This window comes from Lepidochelys olivacea, assembly GCF_965140295.1.
Source record: "Lepidochelys olivacea isolate rLepOli2 genome assembly, chromosome: 1".
NCBI lineage: Eukaryota > Metazoa > Chordata > Testudines > Cheloniidae > Lepidochelys > Lepidochelys olivacea.
The window spans coordinates 226,822,045-226,843,791 of record NC_140411.1 but is presented as its reverse complement, the minus strand read 5'-3'; the positions used below and the strand labels follow the sequence as shown (position 1 = coordinate 226,843,791).

At 40.6% G+C, this 21,747-nt stretch overlaps 1 protein-coding gene across 1 annotated transcript in view; it reads left to right on the top strand.

Moving 5' to 3' along the window:
• LOC311521392 (uncharacterized protein) overlaps positions 1-21,747 on the top strand; it is a 351,557-nt gene that overhangs the window by 305,888 nt on the left and 23,922 nt on the right. The window contains exon 5 of the mRNA XM_084629708.1: positions 15,073-15,247. Coding sequence (XP_084485834.1) covers positions 15,073-15,175 — 103 coding nt within the window. The 3' untranslated portion in view covers positions 15,176-15,247. The remainder of the gene's footprint in view (positions 1-15,072; positions 15,248-21,747) is intronic.

Below are 21,747 nucleotides of genomic sequence, written 5' to 3'. Positions count from 1 at the left end.
GACACCGTAACCAAAAGGCAGATTTCCAGATCTCTGCCTGTTGCTGCTCTGGTGCAAAAGAAGAGTACGTGTTCCAGAGAGTCCAAGAAGGAGAAGAGGAGGAAGCATCACTCTGCATTTCTGCCACTGGCACGTGTTTGGGGACTCCTTACTGGTTTCAGTGTCACCTTTGGCACTCAAACCTCAAGTCAGTCTCTGTTGCTTAATTATATAGATACCTGACCAGTGCTAATACCTCTGACACAGTCGATTTCTCCTCTTATCAGAGAACACCGCCCCTCCATTGACACTATTAACATTGCCTCTGTTGCTTGACTCTATGCAGTGATATTCACCTCTGGTTTCAAACCAAAATATCCCAGAGGAACACTGGATCCCCTCAGAAGTGGCCATGAAGGTTCCACCAGCCGAATCTGGAGATCCCATTTGGCTTCCTTAACCAAAGACTCCACTGGAAATGGAAAGATATTACGCAGGGCCTTCTTCAGTTATTTATGCAACCCTGAATTTGGGAGTCCATAATCTCTCTGACATACTGCCAAACCTGACACAGCGATATTGTCTTTGGCACCAGCATTAATATACGACACCTCAGATTAAGTGGTGAGAGAGATGGTCACTGGTATAGCTCTGACTACAAACATGATGCCTGGCTTCAAACTGAGTCAGAAGCCAATTAAGGGCCTAACTTTTGAGGGCTCTGGCCTCTTTAGTGGTAAGGCAGATGATGCTGGAAAAGATCAAGACTAAGGGCTTATCTACATGGGATGTAACTGTATGGCGAGCCAGAGTGTGGATCTATAGTGAACTAGCTTGCTGTGAAGTAACATCCTGTGTGGACACTGCTACACAGCAGTGAATGTTCCAGAGTGCCGCTTTGACACATTGCTGTTTGAAATGGTAGTTCATCAATGGGCACTTTGGAACTTTCCATGCACTGTAGCAGTGTTCACATGGGATGTTACTGCACAGCAAACCAGTGTGTTGCAAAGTCACACCCTGGCTTGTCATGTAATAACATCCTGTCTAGACAAGCCCATAGAGCCTACCAATTTGCATCTGCTGCTAATGTTTATGCTGGTTATTGAATATGGATTAACACAATGCGACAGTGATACATATGGCCTAAAATGGAACAATTCAAGGCTATTTGATCTAGACTTTGCTGACGGCATCGCTCTTATCAATGAAGACGCCAACGGACTACAAAAATGCACAGACCAGGTAAAAGAAGTAATAGAGAAGATAGGTTTGAGATACAATGCAAAGAAATGTAAAGTCATGTTAATGGTGACTACAGGACAGAAATCAAAACTGAAGAAGAGAAACTGGAGAAGGTGGACAATTTTACGTATCTTGACAATTTTATGTATCATCATCAGCCAAGATGATACTAGTTCCGAGGAAATAAGGAAAAGAATTGGGAAGGCAAACACTGTATTTGGAAGACTCAAAAACATCTGGCAACTCAAAACATCTCCATCAAGACAAAACTGAACATGTACAAAACAATTGTTACCGCCATCATAACATATAGCAGTGAGACATGGCAACTTACCAAGAAAGATACACAAAAGCTGGATGTAATTAATCACAAATGTCTGAGGAGAATATTGGGAGTAACATATAGAGGAAGACTAATGAAGAAGTCAGAAAAATGACTGGACAAGGCACCCTCTCACAAATAATCTACAAAAGAAGACATCAGAGGCTGGGACATGTGCTGAGAATGGAAAAAGAACACTTACCAAATACTGCCCTTGAATGGAAGCCAGAAAATGCCAGAAGAAAAAGAGGAAGGCCACGAATAACATGGAAACGAACAATTCTGAACAACATCAACATGAAATGGGAAGATTTGGAGAGAAGGGCAGTTGACAGGCAAGGATGGCAAATGTGTAGCCCAATGTGCAGCAAAGCATGGGATGGACTAAGGACTAATTAAAAGCCATATTACACAACCTTTTGGTTTCAGAGATAGTCTCCCACTGCTCAACAACAGCAGAGTATCCAACCTGAGAGGCGATATGATCCTCCACCCTCTTCTAAAATGGCTCCTGTAAAAAGTACACAATATAGAAGTAGGATCCCTCACCATATGTTAGCCTTGCCATTAGCTCCCAAACATCAGTTTTGACAGGATGCTTCAGAGCCATATACTTCTCTCACTGCATTTCAGTTCTGATCTCTCTTTCCTCTTCAACATCTGGTATGAGATTATTTTTGATCACTGGGTGTTAGATATCATCAGGGATGGTTACTTGATCCAATATCACAGAAGGCCCCCTCAATTTCACAGTTTCTCTCATTATAAACTCCTGTTGGAGGTGATAGGCTTCCTTCTTTTAAAGGGTTCTGTAGAGGAGATTCCTCAGCAACACCAGCAAATAGATTTTACACCAGATGTTTCCTAATATCCAAGAAGGGAAACAGTCTGAGACCCATCCTGGACCTCAGAAACACCAAGAGATAATAGAAATAATAGATAGAAATTTCCAAAGGACATTATCCTGGCCTATTCCCTTGATCCTCAGAGTCCTTTTGGGAAATGAGACCAGACAGAGCCAATGTTAACCTGATAACACCAATGCAGCGCCAACAGCACTGGTACGTAGGGTTGCCAGTTTTGGTTAGACGTATTCCTGAAGGTTTCCTCACGTGACGTACTCTTTAATTCCTGGAGACTCCAGGACAATCCTGGAGGATTAGCAACCCTTCTGGTACACCAGTCTCCTCCAGTTGTTCAGCCAGTCCACCTTCTGCTGCTTCCAGACCTCGTCTCCCAGCGACAAGAGAGGATTCTTCCTCCCAACCCAGAGACACTTCATCTGGCCCTGAGCTCTTCTGAAAATCTGTCCCCTTTTGTCTTGCCCAAGATCATACAGAAATTCTGTTGCAGAGGCAGGGAATGAATCCAGATCCTGGGTCCTAGTGCCTTAACGCAAAACCAGTCTTTTTTTTTTAAAGAAGCAAGACTTTGTTTGAGAGGGAAGGAAACAGCTCAAACAGAAATAGGAAGCTACTGTGTTTGTGGAGGGGAGCAATGAGAACAGTAGAGAGGTTGAAAGAGAATAGGAAAATGCCATGAGCACCTGGTGGTCAGTAGTGAAAGATGGGAGCTGCTAAAGGGGATATCAGAAATATCTGAGAGCTGCCAAAGGGTGAAATTACTATATAATAGTGAACGGCAGTTGGGCAAAAAGAAGTGAATTGTTGGGGTAATAGCCATCAGAAAATGTCAAGACACCAGAAAAAAGTAAGCACCAGAGGGACACTGGAGTTGGCCAGAAATGACCATGCTTCTCATGTGCATGAGAAGGGGCATTGGAGGCTATTTTTGTCAGCCAAAATAGAAATGGATTAAAATTTCAGTTTGGTAAAACATTGTTTTTATCAAAATAAATATAATTACAAAATAGTAATCAAAATTAATCTTTTAAAATCATTGACTTCATGGGCATGCATGGGAATTCCCAATATCATAGTCAGAACTGATACAATATTAGAAATATTTTAGCAAAGTGGAGGCGTAAGTAATTCTGTCTATTAGGATTCTTTCTTGCCAGTGCTTGCGGTGTTTCAGACAGGTTAAAGCTGAGTGGTTTTCTCATTCTTGGAACTGACGCACAGCATTTCTATTATGTCTTATTAAATGCTCTGTCAAGTTTGAAAATCTGCAAACTAAAATAAAAGCAATGCCAAGAGAAAGAGGCATTAATACATTTCAATACAATTAATACACTTCCAGCTTGTTCATATGATGAGAGCTGGGGGAGGAGTGGGGAGGAACCAAAGTTCAACGTATTAAATAATGTTGTTTTGGTACTTTATGTGGTTGAAATCAGAAGAAAAAGTCAAATTAATAGAAAAATCCCTGTGTTTTTGTTATGAACACAAAACAAAGATTGATTTGCTAATATGGTTGACAGACTTTGTATATATTTGCAGAAGTTCAGCCTAAAACAGAAATCACATGATGCACTCTTTTTCCATCTTCATTACACAACAAAGGGTAACAGTCATTCTGTAGCATCTTGTGAGTGTAATTTCACCACAAGACACCTTCCTAAGAAAGGTGAGCATTATTCAATTTTGCAGATAGGAGAGCAGAGGTGCGGAAAGAATGACTTGATCAAAATATGAGTCTGTGGCAGAATTGGGATAAGAACCCAACAGTCCTGACACCCAGCTACTCTTCTAATGATGAATAGAATATTTTACAGCAAAGAAGAGTGCAAGTCATGTTGTTTATACATACTATAGCAGGCATCTCATTCGATATATTTTGAAAATGCAGAAGAAGAAATTCTGTTATTCTATGCATCTAGTTGTCCCAAATCAAAGTCCCCACTGCAAACACCTTTCAGTCTAAATGGACAAGAGAGAAAGGGAAGGATAAACGAATGTATACATTTCTATGGGAGTACCAGTGGTGGGTGTGTGGGTGTAAATACCAGTCAGTGGAACTTAAACACATGATCAAAGTTAAGCACATGCTTAGGTGCTGTCCTGAATAAGGATGGAGTTAAACATGTGCTTTAATGCTTTCCTGCCATATTAACTGGGAAGGGGTTGTTTCTACAGTGATCTTCTGCATCTGTGCCCCTTTTACCAAAAATGTAATGTACAGTACAGTATTTAAAACCTACTAAAATCTCAGATGATTTAAACAGTGCCCATCTTCTCTATAAATAAACAATATCTGACCTGTGTACTCTGGACGACTATCAAAGACCCTGGCAGGACATCAGACAGTCACTTAATATAACTTTCCAGCCATTTGTGGAACTCTGTCTCAGTGTCACTGGGAAACAGAGTTGGAGATGACAGTCTGGATTTTCATTCTCCTTCTGGAAGCCATTTCAGTTATGCAGTATGTTATCTATCTTTCTGTACATTTATAGCTTAAGGAATTATTTACAGATGAAAATAGTCCTGGATAAAGCAGAGATGGATGTAGAATAAAGGAGACGTTATAGCTCTAACATTGCTTTAAGTTTTTGAAATTAAATTTACTTTTAATAGCCTTCATTTTCTGTGAAAATGGTAGAAATAATAAATATAGGGATAAAATTATCGCTTAGTAAAATGCTGTGTAGGATGCATAATAAAATATTTACATGAACTGGCAAATATCATTTAAACAGTTTTTGTCATGTTAAAATTGTACATTAAAACAAAAAAAATCCCTTTCTATTTACTGTGTTACTAACAACCTCTTAAATTATTAAAACTGAAAGTATTTTTATTTAAAATTAGATTTTTTTTCATTATGTACTATGTGTTTTATTTTTGCATTTCTTTCGGCTTGACTGATTAAAATAGAATGGAATAGACTCCGTTTTGTTTATAGTTTCTAGGCATATCACTTTCAGCTACTCATGCATATTAAAATTCTACAGTGTCCACAAACATTGTAGGAATATGTTTATTTTTTTTAATCCTTTTTTATGTGAGATTCAGGTCTCAGTTACATGGGAGTAAACTGAGAGCAATATTACTGAAGTCAATGAGCCCAATTGTCAGTGAGCCTGAAATATTTTCAATTTTGCTGTTATGCTAGTTTTACACGATATTAGCTCTTTGGCTTTGATGAACGTACATCTGTTTTACACTGGTATAATTAAAGAGAATTCGGCTCAACAGAGTTAAGTAGGCATAAGTCCCAGTTGAGAAGTGAATCAGTACCCACTGTTTGTTATTTATTCATGGTAATATTTCTTATTGATAGGGCCCTACCAAAACCACGGTCCATTTTGGGCAATTTCATGGTCATAGGATTTTAAAAATCATAAATTTCATGATTTCAGATATTTAAATCTGAAATTTCACGGTGTTGTAACTCTAGGGGTCCTGGCCCAAAAAGGAGTTGTGGGGATGGGGAGGGTTGGCAAGGTACTGCTGCCCTTACCTCTGCTGGTGATGACACTGCCTTCAGAACTGGGCAGCTGGAGAGGGGCAGCTGCTGACTGGGAGCCCAACTCTGAAGTCAGCAGCCTCCCAGAAGTAAGGATGGCATGGTATTGCTACCCTTACTTCTGCTGTTCTGCTTTCAGAGCTGGGCCATTGGCCAGCAGCCATCGCTCTCCGGCCATCCAGCTCTGAAGACAGCAGTGCAGAAGTAAGAGTGGCATAGTATGGTATTGCCACCTTTACTTCTGCACTGCTGCTGGCAGGTTACTGCCCTCAGGGTTGGGTCCCTGGCCAGTAGCCACCGCTTTCCAGCCACCCAACTCTGAAGGCAGGTCAGAAGTAAGGGTGGCAATACTATGACTCCCCTACAATAATCTTGTAACACACACACACACACACACACACTCCCGTTATGGGTTGGGTCCACCGTTTGTAAAACACTAGTCTCCCCCCCCCCGTAAAATCTGTATAGTATAAGGTAAAAGTACACAAAAGATCAGATTTCATGGTCCATGACACGTTTTTCACAGCTGTGAATTTGGTAGGACCTGACTTATTGGTTTTAAATTTTGTGTAATTCAGCCTAGGACTTTAAGCTGGGTATTGCTTTCTTGAGCCTCTAAGAGAGAGAGGAAGAGAGGAGAAGGCAATTTGATTGACTTTCAGGATGCAGACCAGTATGAAGGCTAACATGGCTGGTTGCTGTTAGTGGTAGGATTGGAAGTTGTTTTAGAGATGGGGCATGGTCATGGCAGTGACTTCATTTGGTTACTGACCCCTTTTTAGAGAACTATCATGGTGACGAGCCAGGGAGGGCCACTGAGACATCAGTGGGGCTACTTGCATGCGTAACTTTACTCACTTGCCTAAGCATTTTAAGAACCAAGTTCTTAGTATTATTGGTGAGATAAAGTAAAAGCATTTAACTATGCATGAAATGTGGGCCTCATCCTTTCAAGACTGGAATTCCACACGTATAGTGACAGAGTCAGGAGTAGAATTTAGGGGTCGCTGACTCCCAGTTGCATGTGCAGTCCCCTAGTCCACATTGACACATCCTCTGCAAATATATTGATGATGGTGCATATAATAAAATATCTGTAAATTCAATGTAATGTCCTATTAAATATAGCTGAATGTTTCAAGTAAAAGCAACAGGCAGCACAAACTAATAAAGATGCTGATTTTGTTGTAAATGGAATTTTATTTGTAATTTTGAAAGTCACTGGCCTTTGGACACTTTTATTTTGCTCAATTTACTGTACATACACAGCACAATATATTTGTTGAGTCATCTTATTTAACAGACTCTGACTCTTTAAATGTCTTTTCCTCCCTATCTCCATTTTTCTTTTCTGGCTTTCTTCCTTCGTACACATATAGTGGGATACCAAAGGAATTTGCACTTTGGGAGATTGATTTTTTTTTTAATAAGGATTGCGTAAAGGAAATCAGAAATTGAAAACTGATTTAAGATTTTGTCTTAGGCTTTAGCAGTTATTACACTGTTTTGCTGTTGAATTAATTCATTTGTAGTGGGAAATTACAATTGAAACAAAACCTCATTTTATTCGTGTGTGATATTGACGTGTTTTTCAAGAGGATGAATTGGCTTGTGTTTTTCTGAGAGTTTCTGGGCAGTATATTGTTGGCCAGCTGATTGCAAGTTCTGGAAAGAATAATTCTCCTACAGAACCAGGACAGAGTGTTGCTTTGGTGAGTGGTTTTCATGCAAATTGAATTTATTTTTTTTTAGAATCATAGAAGATTAGGGTTGGAAGAGACCTAAGAAAGTCATCTAGTCCAATCCCCTGCTCAAAGCAAGATCAACACCAACTAAATCATCCCAGCCAAGGCTTTGTCAAGCCAGACCTTAAAAACCTTTAAGGATGGAAATTCCACCACCTCCCTAGGTAACTCATTCCCGTGCTTCATCATCTTCCTGCTGAAATAGTTTTTCCTAATATCCAACCTAGACCTCCCCCACTGCAACTTGAGACCATTGCTTCTTGTTCTGTCTCTTCTGTTTTCTTGCAGCTACTGGGTATCCTGTGTAGGGCTACAATTATATGGATATATTTTGTGAGCACTAATAGTTCTGATGGAATTAGACTCGATAAATGCTACCATTATTTTACTATGATATAGTGACACGTTACCCAGGTTATACTCTCAAGGCAGTGCACTGTACTTCCAGTGAAGAAGCACTTACATGGCCTGGAGAAAATAATGAGAACATATTTAAATGGGATGCCTCCTTGATAAACTTGTATTGCCTGGGAAAAAATTAAACTGACCAAGAAATTCAGTTAATTCTTTTGCAGATGTATGCTTTGGCACAAAATTAACAGCATATGAGAACTAAAAGGACACTGACCACTTGATTTTTTCCCCCATATGGAATAATTAAAAGATCAGATTTCTAATGTTTGTACCCTTTAAATAGCATGATCTGATTTGCTTTGTTTTTCCTATCGTGGAGTAACCTGACAGGAAAAAGTGCTGTCAAGTGTACAAAGTGAACTAACTGAAACAATAGAGAAGTTTCCCCAGCACAACCATCAATAACTTCTTCTTATGATGGTAATCTCAGGGATTATTTGTAACCATAATAGATGCAGTTTTTTGAGGCAGAAAGGAGATATTTTGCTTCAGCAATATCCCTTTGTCTGCTATGCTGAAAGGACAGGAGACATTTGACATGGGTTTAATCAGGCCGCAACTTTATTAGTAGATGTCTGGGACTACCCTGCAGATAACAGTGTACAGTTCAGGTAACCTCATGTTTATTCCATTATTACCTGGGGGGCTTTGACCAGCTCCCTCTCTTTTTCCATCCAGGTCCCTCCAGCAAATCCATTGCCAGGACCTTACCATACCTGGGGTGGGGGGCTTCCACCAACCCCCTCTTTTTCCCTCCAGGTCCCTCCAACAATTCCATTGCCAGGATTTACAATCCACCCCGCCCCTTGTAGAAGGGTTAAGGTGGGCTGTAAGAATGGGGGGTTGGCTCCCTGCCGTACCAATCATAGGAGTCCCCAATTGCCCCCCGTTCATTCCTTTAATGAACACCTCTTTTTAAGTCCTTTTCCAAGCCATTTATCTGGTCACTGTAACCTTCCCTGTGGAGTACCTGTATTGGACATCCGCCCCAAGGAGGTGACAGCAATTAGCTTGGCTGCCTCCTACCCACAACCAGTTGGGTTCCAGACATCTCCTAATGCCAACTTTTATATCCGTTAAAACATGACAGCAGCTAAGTTGAACAGATGAACCCCATCCTCCCAAAACAACTCTGCTGCCCCATATACTATGCCAGGGAAGTGAAATTACTGCCCCTCCTATGGTCCCGAGGTTTTTGGCCACCTCTCTGTTGACATACTCCTTGCTTTGTCCACGCTGTGAGCGGGGGAGGAGGGGTCACGGTTCCCTGCCAGACCCTGTACTGAAGCATATCTGACCAAACAATGTCAACTTCTGGAAAAAGTTCAAGGATTAGTCCGGAGTCCCACCTTGCTCTTAGTTCCACCCCTTTAAGCATTCCCAAATTGTTTCCCCCAAGATGCACCACGATTATATCTGGTGGCCACTGACTGGCCCGCACAGCATATGGCAGCGGTATTAGTTAATTCCATGACATACCCCTCCTAGCATGCCAGCTGAGTACTGCTTTACCACCAAAGCCCAGCTGCAAACCCTCGGGCAATCTGGACATGTGCCTGTGGGCCCAAAAGATAGTACTGTGCCCGCAGATCCACACCACCGTCTGTATGGCTGGTCATCCAACATCTGTAATGATATTACAACAAATTAATGCTGCCCTGATTCTGAATGAGTGGGACCAAATTCATGGGCTGACTGCCCCCAACCTCATCAGTCCCCATCTCAACACAGTAACAAAATGATGTGCTGTGAGGGGACTCCTGTCACGGTGCATCAAAAGGGGGCCTTCCCTCTTCGGCTGTATCACCCTGTAGGCCTTCAAATCCTGAATGGGGCTGACCCCAGGCTCACCATCCTCCCAGATTCACCCCGGCTGACTTGATCCATCTTTGACCTTCGCAAGTGTAATATCACTGAATACTCATGCCATTGTACATCATGCAGTTCCAAAGCCTTTCCCATAGAGTCCCTACAGGACCCAGGTACTAGCTCACTGATCCTGAAAACACTAAAAATTGCTATTAAGAATGCTGCTCTGAACAAGGACACCTCCTGTCGACTATGACATACAGTGCCAAGGATCTGCACGAGATCCCTGAGCATGTAAACTGTGATGGGATGACTAGAATCCACCCTGGGGCCAACGGTACGTGACCACCAAACCAAAAACCATCAAACTAAAAAAACCACTGCAAGGATCAGGATAACCATTTAGCCTACTGACAAATGTAATGGCAGAAAGGCAATTTGAGATTGTGGAGGATGCCGGTTGACAGGTTGCCAAGGACAGCATGTACCACAGAACCTGTTCCTCTGTAATGGGCCATATTGTGACCGGCCTTCCTGATCCTAAAATTCCATAAAATCATTAAAACTTCTCTCATAGCTCTGCCACGTGCATGGAGCAACCAATCTTCACACCACAGTGACAGCCGTTCTACATCCAGGTTCCATAGCGCTAGTGGCATCTGCCTGGGTTCCTGCCTGGCTCCTGGTGCCAGCTCCAGAAATCTGTAGACCTGAAAATGAGACAAGACATCTGCTATGCCATCAATCCCAGAGAGATTATGAAGCAATGTAAATTCCTTGGAGCCTTTTGTGCTGCTTGAAGCTCACCCCTTGAACCAGCTTGCATTTTGTCACCCACGCCCCGTTCATACAGGGCCTAACCTGCAGGTGGCATTTGTTCTACCCTGTGTCCTGTTGCACCACTGTGGCAGGAGTGTGCTGTATGAGAACCAAAACATGTTTTGCAAGCATGCCTGAACGTACAGATTCTGCAAAAAACAACTGCTATGATTAAATGCATGCCCTTGAATGAATCGTATGCCAGCATAGCTAAGGAAGGCAGCCTTAGCAAAACCCTGTCCCTTGGCTGTCCCCAGCCATTGGAAGAACTTTGTTAGCCTGTAGCAGCCATGCAATATCATGCATCTGCTTACTGGGGTGTGTCTCACCCCCCACCCCCCCAGATGAGCTGAGACAGTTTCTGGTTAGCCCATTTGATACCCCATCAGATCCATACCCCAGTGGTTGTTTTTTTTCCTTTTTTTAAGGCTCAGAAGAACCACTAGGGCCCACAATCCACATCTTAACAGAAAGCACATCTGACTTCATTGTTTGCTAGGAGAGGTAAATTAGTACAACATTTTTCATTCATTGGCCATTTGTCTCTTTAGTACTTAATCGAAATCCATTTACCATTGTCACTGTGTTACCAGTAAGGTACAGTTGTAAAGGCAGGCTGTCACCTTAACAAAGACAATTCCATGATTCATATTACTGAAGATTAATACAGCAAATTACACATCATCTTGCTTTGTATGTATGTGCATAGATAGATAAATACACATTAGGACCTGTTTACAGTAAATTGTGATATAGTGAAACTCTGTATAGTGAAGTGGAGAGAAATGCCTAATGTATTTTATTGCACTGCACTACACACAGATTGCAATTTCAATTATAGTGATATTCTACTTAGGGTGAAGATATTCTGTGAAATAAAAACTTGCTCTCTGTAGGTGTGGATGTGGGCATACTGTATATACACTGACACATACTTTAGGAGGAGCAAGAAGGTGATGACAATTAATCTTCTGGAAGACAAGTTTTCTGTGTGTGAGCGAGAGTAAGGATATGTCTTATGGTGGTGTGGGTGTGTGTGTGGGAGTTTATACAGTGGCCAAAACATTTTTATTGGTATTAAAAGCTTGAAATTTTATTCCACCATAGCATAAGCTGGTTTGTTGCTATGGGCTTACTTGCGGAAGCTGAGCATTTGTTTATTTACAATATTTTTGTTTAAAATAAAAGAGCATAGAGGTATTTGGATTTTGTGGTACATCATCATACAAATAATTATATATAGTTTGTAAACCAAAATATAAGAGGAAAAGAAAACAGAGTAGACTTTGGCCTGCTTAACTTGACAGTGTAATAGTTTATTCACAGGTTACTACTTCGTGATAGTCCCTACGTATATTTCACTAGGGCTATGCATGTGCTCCATGTGCCTGATATTAGAGAATTCTAGCACATAGTGTCCATTGGTCCGCACCTACACACTTGCTCTTCTTGTGGTCCGTGCCAAAATTGTAAGAGGTAGTGTGCACCAACGCCTCTCCAGTTCCTTCTTACCGCTGCCTGGCCTGATTTGGAATCTCCGGTGTCCGGAACTGATCCTCCTCCTATTTGAGTACTGCTTGTCAGACACCCACAGTAGAATACACATAAGGAGCGGCACACAAAAAAAAATGAAGTTATTGACCCTTCATAACTGGAGTTCTTGTATTCCTGCCTTGTATTCCACTACCCACCCTCCTTCCTCTCTGCTTTGGACCTCTCTGATTCGTGGTAAGAGAAGGAACTAGAGAGGCATCTATCTGCAGCACCCCGTATACTCCCAGCACAGAGCACAGGGAGAGCAAGGGCGCAGGCACGGATCAATGGACACTAGAATTCTCTGATCTCATGCACATGGCGAGATAGAGACCACGCATTTTGAAATACTCCAGTTACGAAGGGTAAGTAGCTTCCCTTTTTGAAGAGGGATTGAATGTGTCTGAAACAACATTTGGAATGTGTATTTCATTTTGAAGAGTAAATACTATTTCTCTCTCTTAAAACAAGTGCCATAGAGCACTCTGTGAAAGATATTTCATGATTTATAGCCGTGCCACACCATACCTGCCCACAGGCCACTGACAGTCTGGGAAAGGTATGTCCCATGTTCTCTGAGAAAGAGGGTAATTTTAGTAACACCCCACTCCTGATCATCCGTCTCATAACTATCCTGGGGTGCATTTTTAGTGCAATGCCTGCAGAAATAGCCAAAGTTTTATATATTTGGTGCCTGCTGCAGCAGCTGTTTAATGAAATCTATAGTGTGTATATAGTAGTATCACATGAACTAAGACCCAATTTCGCATTCAGTCACAGGATTGTAACTCCTATTGACTTTGAGGGCAGAATTTGGCAAATTATATGTGATTTTAATGGTGGAGAATATCTACTGAACTTTTGTGGAACTTTTTTGCTGATTTTGCTGATGTTGTATTAAACAATTACAACAATGCTATTTAATGTATTTCTTTAGTACTGTTCTAAGTCTTGCTTTTAAAAACTATATATACATACATAAACGGAGGGATAGGTAAGAATGAGTTGCTGTGGGCTTATTTACATCTGGTTATTCAAAATGACAGACCTCATGAAACACTCTTTAATAACTCACACCTGAGGAGGGACACAAAAAACATGTGGTTAATACGTACAGTGTATTGATGATATATTAAAGAGCTCTCTTTTTTCTGCCAAAAAAGCTCTGCATATCATTAGTAGGAATTGGAAGTCACACAGTTTCCAAAGCAATAAATGCATATCAAACACCATCTGATAACTGTATTTTGCTTTTAATTAAAAGGTCTGTTTAAACACGTTGGGCCAATTTCGCTGCTGACGTACACATCTCCACTCTAGGTGTGCAACTTGTTTGTATCAGCAGCAAATTTGGCACATTTTGTAAAGTTCTGAAGGAATGTCACTCCTGCACATAACTCTCATGTGTGAAGAATCAGAAAATGTGTTTCTGTAGCACTTTCTTAAGGTATACAAAGTGAGAGTTTAATCACTAAAGGGGTAAAAGTGTTACATCCTGGATAAATTTACACACAAGACAATCAGAGACTTCCATTAAAGGTTTTTGGCACCAACTCTTACCTTCCAGCAAATGTTTTCTAAAGGTAGTTTGCCATACTTAAGTTGTTTATGATATAAAGAACCATTATTATAACAGAAGTGTGAACATGTCCTTATTTAACATGTGTAGTCCTAGTTTCCTGTGACTAAAGCAACCTTAGCAACAATTTTGCAACAGGAGAGGAGGTAGGTTGATTTCTTCTCACTTTGGTTACAATGATACATAGTGTTCAGTGTGGTTATAATTACTCTATCATGGCTAGAATCAGATTTTGCAACCCAGTGGTGGAATATTAAATGTGTTTGCACCATAACAGCTGAGTTTTAATCATTACTAGGAAGGAATTTGATACATGATCATTTCCAGAGTACAAAGTATAGTGTATAATCTATTGTTTAAGTTTTGAAAGGGGTATGATCCTCTTTTCCCAACAGTTCATTATTCACATCCCATGATATGTGATTTCCTTATTTTAAACACTTTTGATACATCACTTGAAAACCTAGAAACTAATTGATCATGAAAAATAGAATGTGAAACTAACATCATTATATGAGACCCTGTTCTGTACCCTTTCTACAGAATCTTCAGTTCCTGGGCATGGAACAGTTGTTGAATTGTTGATCATATTCCACTGTCAAATCAATTAATTCTTTATGGAATATATACAATAATGATGGACCTCACTTATTAAAAATTATGGGGGCAGATTTAGTCCATTATGTCAAGCATATATTGTAGAAGATGATCCAGCATTTTGGGCTGGAGTCCCATCTGATCTTACCACATCAGCACATTTGGGCCACGTTGGTACTTGCATCAGGGCATTACATTTGGATGGGAATCTTCCAAACAACACTGAGGTGTGGTAAAAATGCTGTAGATAATTCTGACAGTGGCATTCTTCCTTTTGGGGAAAGTTTTGTGAAGTATTAACAGTGAAATTCAGAAACAACAAAATTTAACATTTTGTTTCAAATTCATGAAAGGGGACCAATTTTGGCAGCTTTTCATTTGAAAATAGGATAGAAATCAAAATGTGGGTGGAATCTAAACTCTGATGCTTCTGGGCATGTATTAACCTTTAAGGGAGGAGGGGGTCGAATTTTTTGGCAGTTATTCTAAACTGCCTACACTTACTTGCACCTTCCACTGAATTATCTGGTACTGGCTTTATCAGAGACAGGATATTATATAAGGGGGATGACCGGTGTGATCAAGAGTGTCAATTCTTATGTTCCTATAGACATAGAGGATAAAGTAACTTTGAGAAAAAATCTCTCTTTTGATTTTAGGCCCTCTGAAGTTGTACCAACCAGAATCTACTCTCAACTACCTTGGGCATGTGCCTGCTCTGGTGTCACAGATAACAAGAAAGGGATCAATGCTGCAGCATAGATCTGGAGGAGAGCGGGAAACAACTGGGAAACTGATTTTTCATTAAAAACAGACTTTTCTACTTTATTAAAGGTAAGGCATTCTTTAAAATTTTTTTTTTAATCAATAGTCAACTGTTCACATTTTGATCAATGTTCATTCTTTTGATAGAATAGAGAATCAAACCCAGTACAGTCCTGCAGAGTACAGTTAGCTACAATATGCTGGTGTAGTCTAAACTTCTGTAAAGCTTTGAAGTCCATTAGTGTTGCATTCTCTTTTTAATTTGGTACTGTGCACCACTCTTCTCATGCTACTTGCTTTCAGATCTACATTCTTTCACAGTTAACTATTTCCATTTTTCAGTTACAACATCCTTCTTGTTAAACCTGCATTACACAGCTTGTCAGGACGAAGATTCTTGTGTTAGAGATCAATTGAATAATGTCTACTATTTGAGGAGTCTCTTGTCGTTTTGTCTGTAGCGTTAACAGTCATACATTGATTGAATGGAACAGTATGTATGCAAATAACACAAGTCCCAAGGCATGCTTAGTCCTTGCATATCCACAATTTAAATATGGGTTGCAGGCTTTTAATCTGTTTCAAAAGATTGGCTTTTTAACATGGTATCTATTTGTTATATAATTCTGTGAGTACTTAAATCTGTTATTATTTTGTGTCTCATACTAGCTTGTATCTGCTTATTTCACTCAGAACTTAAGAGTTGCTTAATTTGAATTGAAGGAAAACTAACAGTATAATATATTTAAGGTGGAAATCTGAGGCCAAACTTTTCATGTATACCAGGGGTAAACTTGGATCCCTAGTCTGTACTTTTCAGAGAGATTGTTTCAATGTATATACAAATAATTTGTTCTTGTATTCAGAAAACAATTTCTAAAGTGAAAAGAATGCTGTATTATGGAGCATGGGTTCTCATCAAAATTTTTTTATTTCCAGTATTCTAAAGACTATGATGAGACAAAAGATGTTCTTTTAGATTAGTGGCTAGAGCAGGGAGCTTGGAGTCAGAACTCCCGATGAGTCATATGAACAACTCTCTGAACCTCATTTGCCATTCTGTAGAATTGGTATAACAATACCTATCTCACAGAGATTCTGTGAAGCATAGTTAATGTACAAAAGCTTTGTGATCCACACATGAAAGGTGCTGTGCATGGATTGTTGCGGTACTAACTAGGCTGGGCTAAATCATCATGGAATACCATGGTACTGACAGTCATAGGACCAAAGTTTGGCTTTCAGGGTTTATAGACTGACTAATCCTTGAGGCTAGAAAAACCTCTTTGGCTGTTCATTTGTTGTCCTCCTTGTGTGGCCACTCTCCAAGACAGTCCCACAGGGCCCTGTCCTTGGCCCCCTCTTTTTCAATCTCTACAGCCTTTCTCTAGGTGATAGTGTGTACTCACATTGCTTCAGTTACCATTTTACACCAGTGACTAAAAATCTACCTCTCCACTGCTGATCTGTCCCACTCCGTACAATCCATTCTTCTTACATCTCCTTCTGGAGGTCTCCTTGTCAACTAAAATTTGACATGGCTTCAACTTAACTCTCACTTCATCTCAAACCCTCCTGGCTTCCCCATTTTGTCTGTCAGTGTCAACAGCGCCACCATCCTCCCTGATAAAAACATTAGGGTGACCAGAGTCCCAATTTTATAGGGACAGTCATGATTTTGGGTCTTTTTCTTATATAGGCTCCTATTGCCCCCCACCCCCTGTCCTGATTTTTCACATTAGCTGTCTGGTCACCCTAAAAAAACATAGACTGTGGCTCATCTTTCACTCCTACCTTTTTTGCCCACACAGACATGTTGTGTAGAAATCTTGCCACTCCTTCCCGATGACATTTCTCAGATCCAATCTTTGCTCTCTTTCCACATCTAAAACACTCATAATCTTTTATCTTGAGTACTGAGGCTCCTCCTCATTGTCCTCAACCCTGATTGGGCCTTTTGGACTCTACCACAGTAGTACAAATAATAAAGAAAGAATTCACATTAACTGCTACGTCTTACCACTACCATGTGTATAAAATCCTTAAGGGACACATTGTATCTGGTGTAGTGGAAGTGGTAGAATCTCCTTCCTTAGAAGTTTTTAAGGTCAAACTTGACAAAGCCCTGGCTGGGATGATTTAATTGGGGATTGGTTCTGCTTTGAGCAGGGGGTTGGACTAGATGACCTCCTGAGGTCCCTTCCAACCCTGATATTCTATGATTCTATGGGAGGGGAGAGGACACATAGCATGTAACCCTTCTCACCTGATCTGTGGCCCAGGGCAGGGGCCAGACACAATTCTAGTCCTTATGCTCACCATGTGTAAAGGTTGCTCAGAGCTAGTACTGACTGTTGCAATAGCCTCCTCAAAGAAGGTTCCTACCACCTAGCCCATTAACCAGTAGAGCTGGCCACACTCGAGAGGAAACATTCTTTGTGCTGTGCAAAGATGTCCACATGTTGCACCCTGCTCCCTTAAAGCCTCTGAAGGCATCATGCCTACCTTAGCACAGTGCTTCCTGGAACTGCCAAAGGGTGCAAGGTATCTCAGCATCCACTGTACTATGGGATGTGCCAAGAAAAGCATAGTCTACCCTTGCTAAATGCGAGCACATTTCATTTTTAAATGAAATGGCTAATCCATCAAAGAAGGGTAAATTGTAGCTCAGTGTGGCTAGGCTGGCTGCATGCTCTCTGTAACATCAGATTCCACGCTGAGTTGGGCTGGTTGACCCTTTGCTGCTGTGTGAGAGGTGCAGCCCTTTGGATGAGTTTTGGTGTCAAGTTTCCTCCTGGCATCTCCAGGGGCTGTCCACACAGACTCTAAAGATCCGGTGACATTTCTCCAAAAGAGTAGGAAATAATGCTAGTGTCCTGGCACGCAAGTCTCTTGAGGCATGTTTTACAGGAGAAAATGTAGCTAATGTATAAGTGTTTAATCATTGTCGTTTTCTCTTAACTCCTATCTCTGAACATTAAAGAACCAATAAACTCAGAAAAGGTCATAGTTTCTTAAATAAAGTTGCCTCCTTACAAATGAGATAATACGTTATGAAACCCCCTTCCCTCACACATACACATATGTGCTGGTTTCTGGGGTAAACTTAATATACTGTACATCTTTCCTGACCTTCTCAAATGCATGCAAATGGAGAGTGATTGCAGACCAGTATAAATAATGTGATCAGCTCTTACCCTCCATGTACTTGCTCCAGGTTTCTTGTCTGTCTTCATTCCCCTCCTTTTTTGCACCATTCCTCTAGCACTGGTCTCTTCTCTGTGCCCTGCCATGGAATCTCACCACTGTTGGTGCAAGAGGCATGTCCTCTGCAACAGCTACCCTGCATCTCACTGCCTCATTGACTCTTCATTTCTGCTCAAGTCTCTGAAAACATGTTTTCTTCCTTGCCCATCATTTCTTAATTTCTCTGTCCCTCTGGGTAAAATTCACTCTTGTGCAAAGAGCAGCCCTACATATGTCCCATTTTGTTGCTGAAGATATTGGAGAATCTGACAACTAAACTTGAGGCAAAAACTGACCTATAATAATCCTGTATAGTCCTTTTAAAGCACAGCAGTACCAAAAGGGTTTCAGCAGAAAAGAGGTTAAAAGAGAACTCCTGTGAAATTCAATATTACATTCTTTTTTTAAAAAACATGAGTTAATGTTTACACTGAAGGTTCTTTTCTGACTACAGGCTGAACAAGGAAGGAAACAAAACAGTTGAGTTGCCTATTTAAGGCAGCTACTTTCTCTATGGCTTTTTCTTTCCTCTGTTTAATTCCTGATACCCTGGAGATATGGTTTCCTCCTTCAGCAGAGACTCTGACCTCAAAAATAGCAAGCTCCAAAATAAACACGCAAAAAAAAATCAATTGTTTCACACACATGCTAAGTAACCAAAACCGTTTCCATGCTATAGCTGGAACTCATAATCCTTTTTGGAGTTGGAAATTGGGCTTTCACTTCTCTGAGATGTAAAAATATTTTGTGTTCATACTGAATGTCACTCTTTCCCAACAGATTTGTTAGAACATAGGGCTCCATTCATCAATAATTTGGCTCCACTCTTGCCACCTTTGCAAAATATCTGCAGGCCTACTTGGCACTTGGGAATGATGCTGGGCTGGCTACATAGTGAATACTGAAGGAGACACCCTACCATATTCTTATTGAAGGTGTGCTCTCGTCCTGCTGATAGACATAATTACAGCCTGGAGCCAGCTGGAAGAGCAATAGTTTATCAAGAAGAGACTCCCAATAAAGATATATCTCTATTTCCTTTTCAATTCCTTCCCAGTGCTTTTTTCCCTTTGTTTTAAAACTTTGTGCTCTGATTCAATGACAGAAAGGTATGAAAGAAAGAAGGAGCCAGCATGGACTGTCCTTCTGGATTGGGTCCATGATGGTAATCCAATCCAAATGGAACTCCGGGCTGTCTCACTGCCACCGCCACTGTCTTCACTTCCATTTCCAGATGGATCAGAATTCACCGTTTATTTTAAATCCATTTCCAGGAAAGAAACTTTTATTATCAAGTGGTTTTAAAAGAAAAAAATATTGTACATTATCTGAAGGCTTTAGCCCCTCCCAGCAGAGTTTAGTTAGCAGTTATACTGTACCTTTCTGTCAGGAGCCTGCTAAAGTTGTATCTAACCCAAACAGACCAAAAATACTGGGGAAAGAACATCCAGGGGTCTTAAGTCTACAAGTTAAATCCCCACTGACCAGTACTGTAAGGGAGTATTTTGGGTATTTGGCCACTGAACTGTTGTCTTTATGCAGCTGCATGGAAAAGTTAAGCTGGCCTTATTTATGAATATTGCTCAGTGGGCAAAAATTTCTTCTGACCTTGCATAAGAGATTGTTTTAAAGCTGAAACAGGTTCAAGAATAGCGGACTGCGGGGTCTTCAAGCACACCTCAAACCCCCTTCTCATTCACACACACAAAGCACAAAGTTAAACTCACACTGTCTCTCACACACACATACAACTACTCCCAAACTACCCATACCCTGGAAGTACTGAGTTCATATTTTGGAGGTGAATTCTCTGCCTCTTCTCACACGTGTATGCCAGCTAAATTTGTGTAGCACGGAATATACTTGTGTCCTGGAATATATAACTACAAATAAAGCCTATAAAATCTTTCATTTTGATTGAAATGTATATGTTGCTTCAAGTATTTTCAAGTCTCAGAAATTAACTTTAATTCAAGAGGGAATGTGAAGCATTTTTGATTCAGGCAGACAGCTCTGTGCTTTTAGCTTATGGGGAAAGAGAAACAGCTAGAGAGCAGGGGAGGAAGAGAGTAGCAAAAGAACAGTTGTATACTTTTCCAGCTCAGATACAGCAGAGGGTTTTATTATTTCATTGTATTAGAGGAGTCCACTGGGAATTGATTTTGAAATGAAATATACCAGATCATTTATGATTTACAAAGGGGAGGGAAAAATAAAAGCCTTAACAATATCTTGTGTTTGATCTATTTGTCACTAAAAAAATATTGACAAAAGGCAAAAGAATGGCCTTCATTTATCTTTATTATTGTTGGCTTGTTTTAGTGCTTTCTTATTAAAGGCAAACTCCTATTTAGATATGAAATTAACCCTTTTTCTGCTGCATAGAAATGAAAAGCTAAATCTCTGCACACAAAAACCCCTTATAAATAGGATTTTTTTAAAAACTCTAATCCAAATAATCTGTATAGGATTCCTATTCAGAAAGATGTCATGTGTCATAAGAAACTTTTTAGGAACATAAAAATATATAGGTAAAGTTTATGCAAAGGTTGGTTCAAAATATCTTTAACAAGCAACCTTCCATGTAAAATCAGAGGTATACTGTTGTTTATTTATTTGCACTATCTGAAATATTTGCACTATTATCTATCTGAAAAGAAATACTTTATGAGGAAAAAAAGGAAATTTAAAACCTCAAATCACGTGTGGGTGTATTGTAAGGGCCTGTCTTCCTTTCAATGTTAGCTCGAAGTATAGCTCAAGTGTTGCCCCTGACTTGACTCCTGTCCACGCACAGATGTCTCCTGGTTGAGTTGGATGGAGTTTTAAACTCATGCCAACTGGCCTATAAGGGATTATGGGTTGAAACTCAAGTGCTGCTGATGCTCAAGCTAGTAATGCAGTAGAGATGCAGCTAAAGACTGCAGGCTCGAGTTGTTTGCGGCACAATTCAGCAGCTGCAAACCCAAGCACTCTGTGGTATGTCTATACTGGAGGTGGGAGGTGTAATTTCCTGCTCGAGTAGGCATACCAACACTAGCTTTGGTTGAGCTAGTGCCCTAAAAATAGCAGTGTAGTCATAGTGGCATGAGTACTAGGAGGGGCTAGTGGTCCGATAGTGTACCTAAAGTCTCAGGCAGGATCATACTCAGGGCACCTAGCCCCTGCACCACCCTGGCTACAGTTCTATCTTTAGTGTGCTCACTTAATCTGAGCTGGTTTGGGTATGTTTACTCCAGCTGGAATGTTTACACCCTACAGCGTAGACATACTCTATGTGGATCCAGTGTTGTTTGGCAATGTGGCTGCTCTAGCTTGAGTAT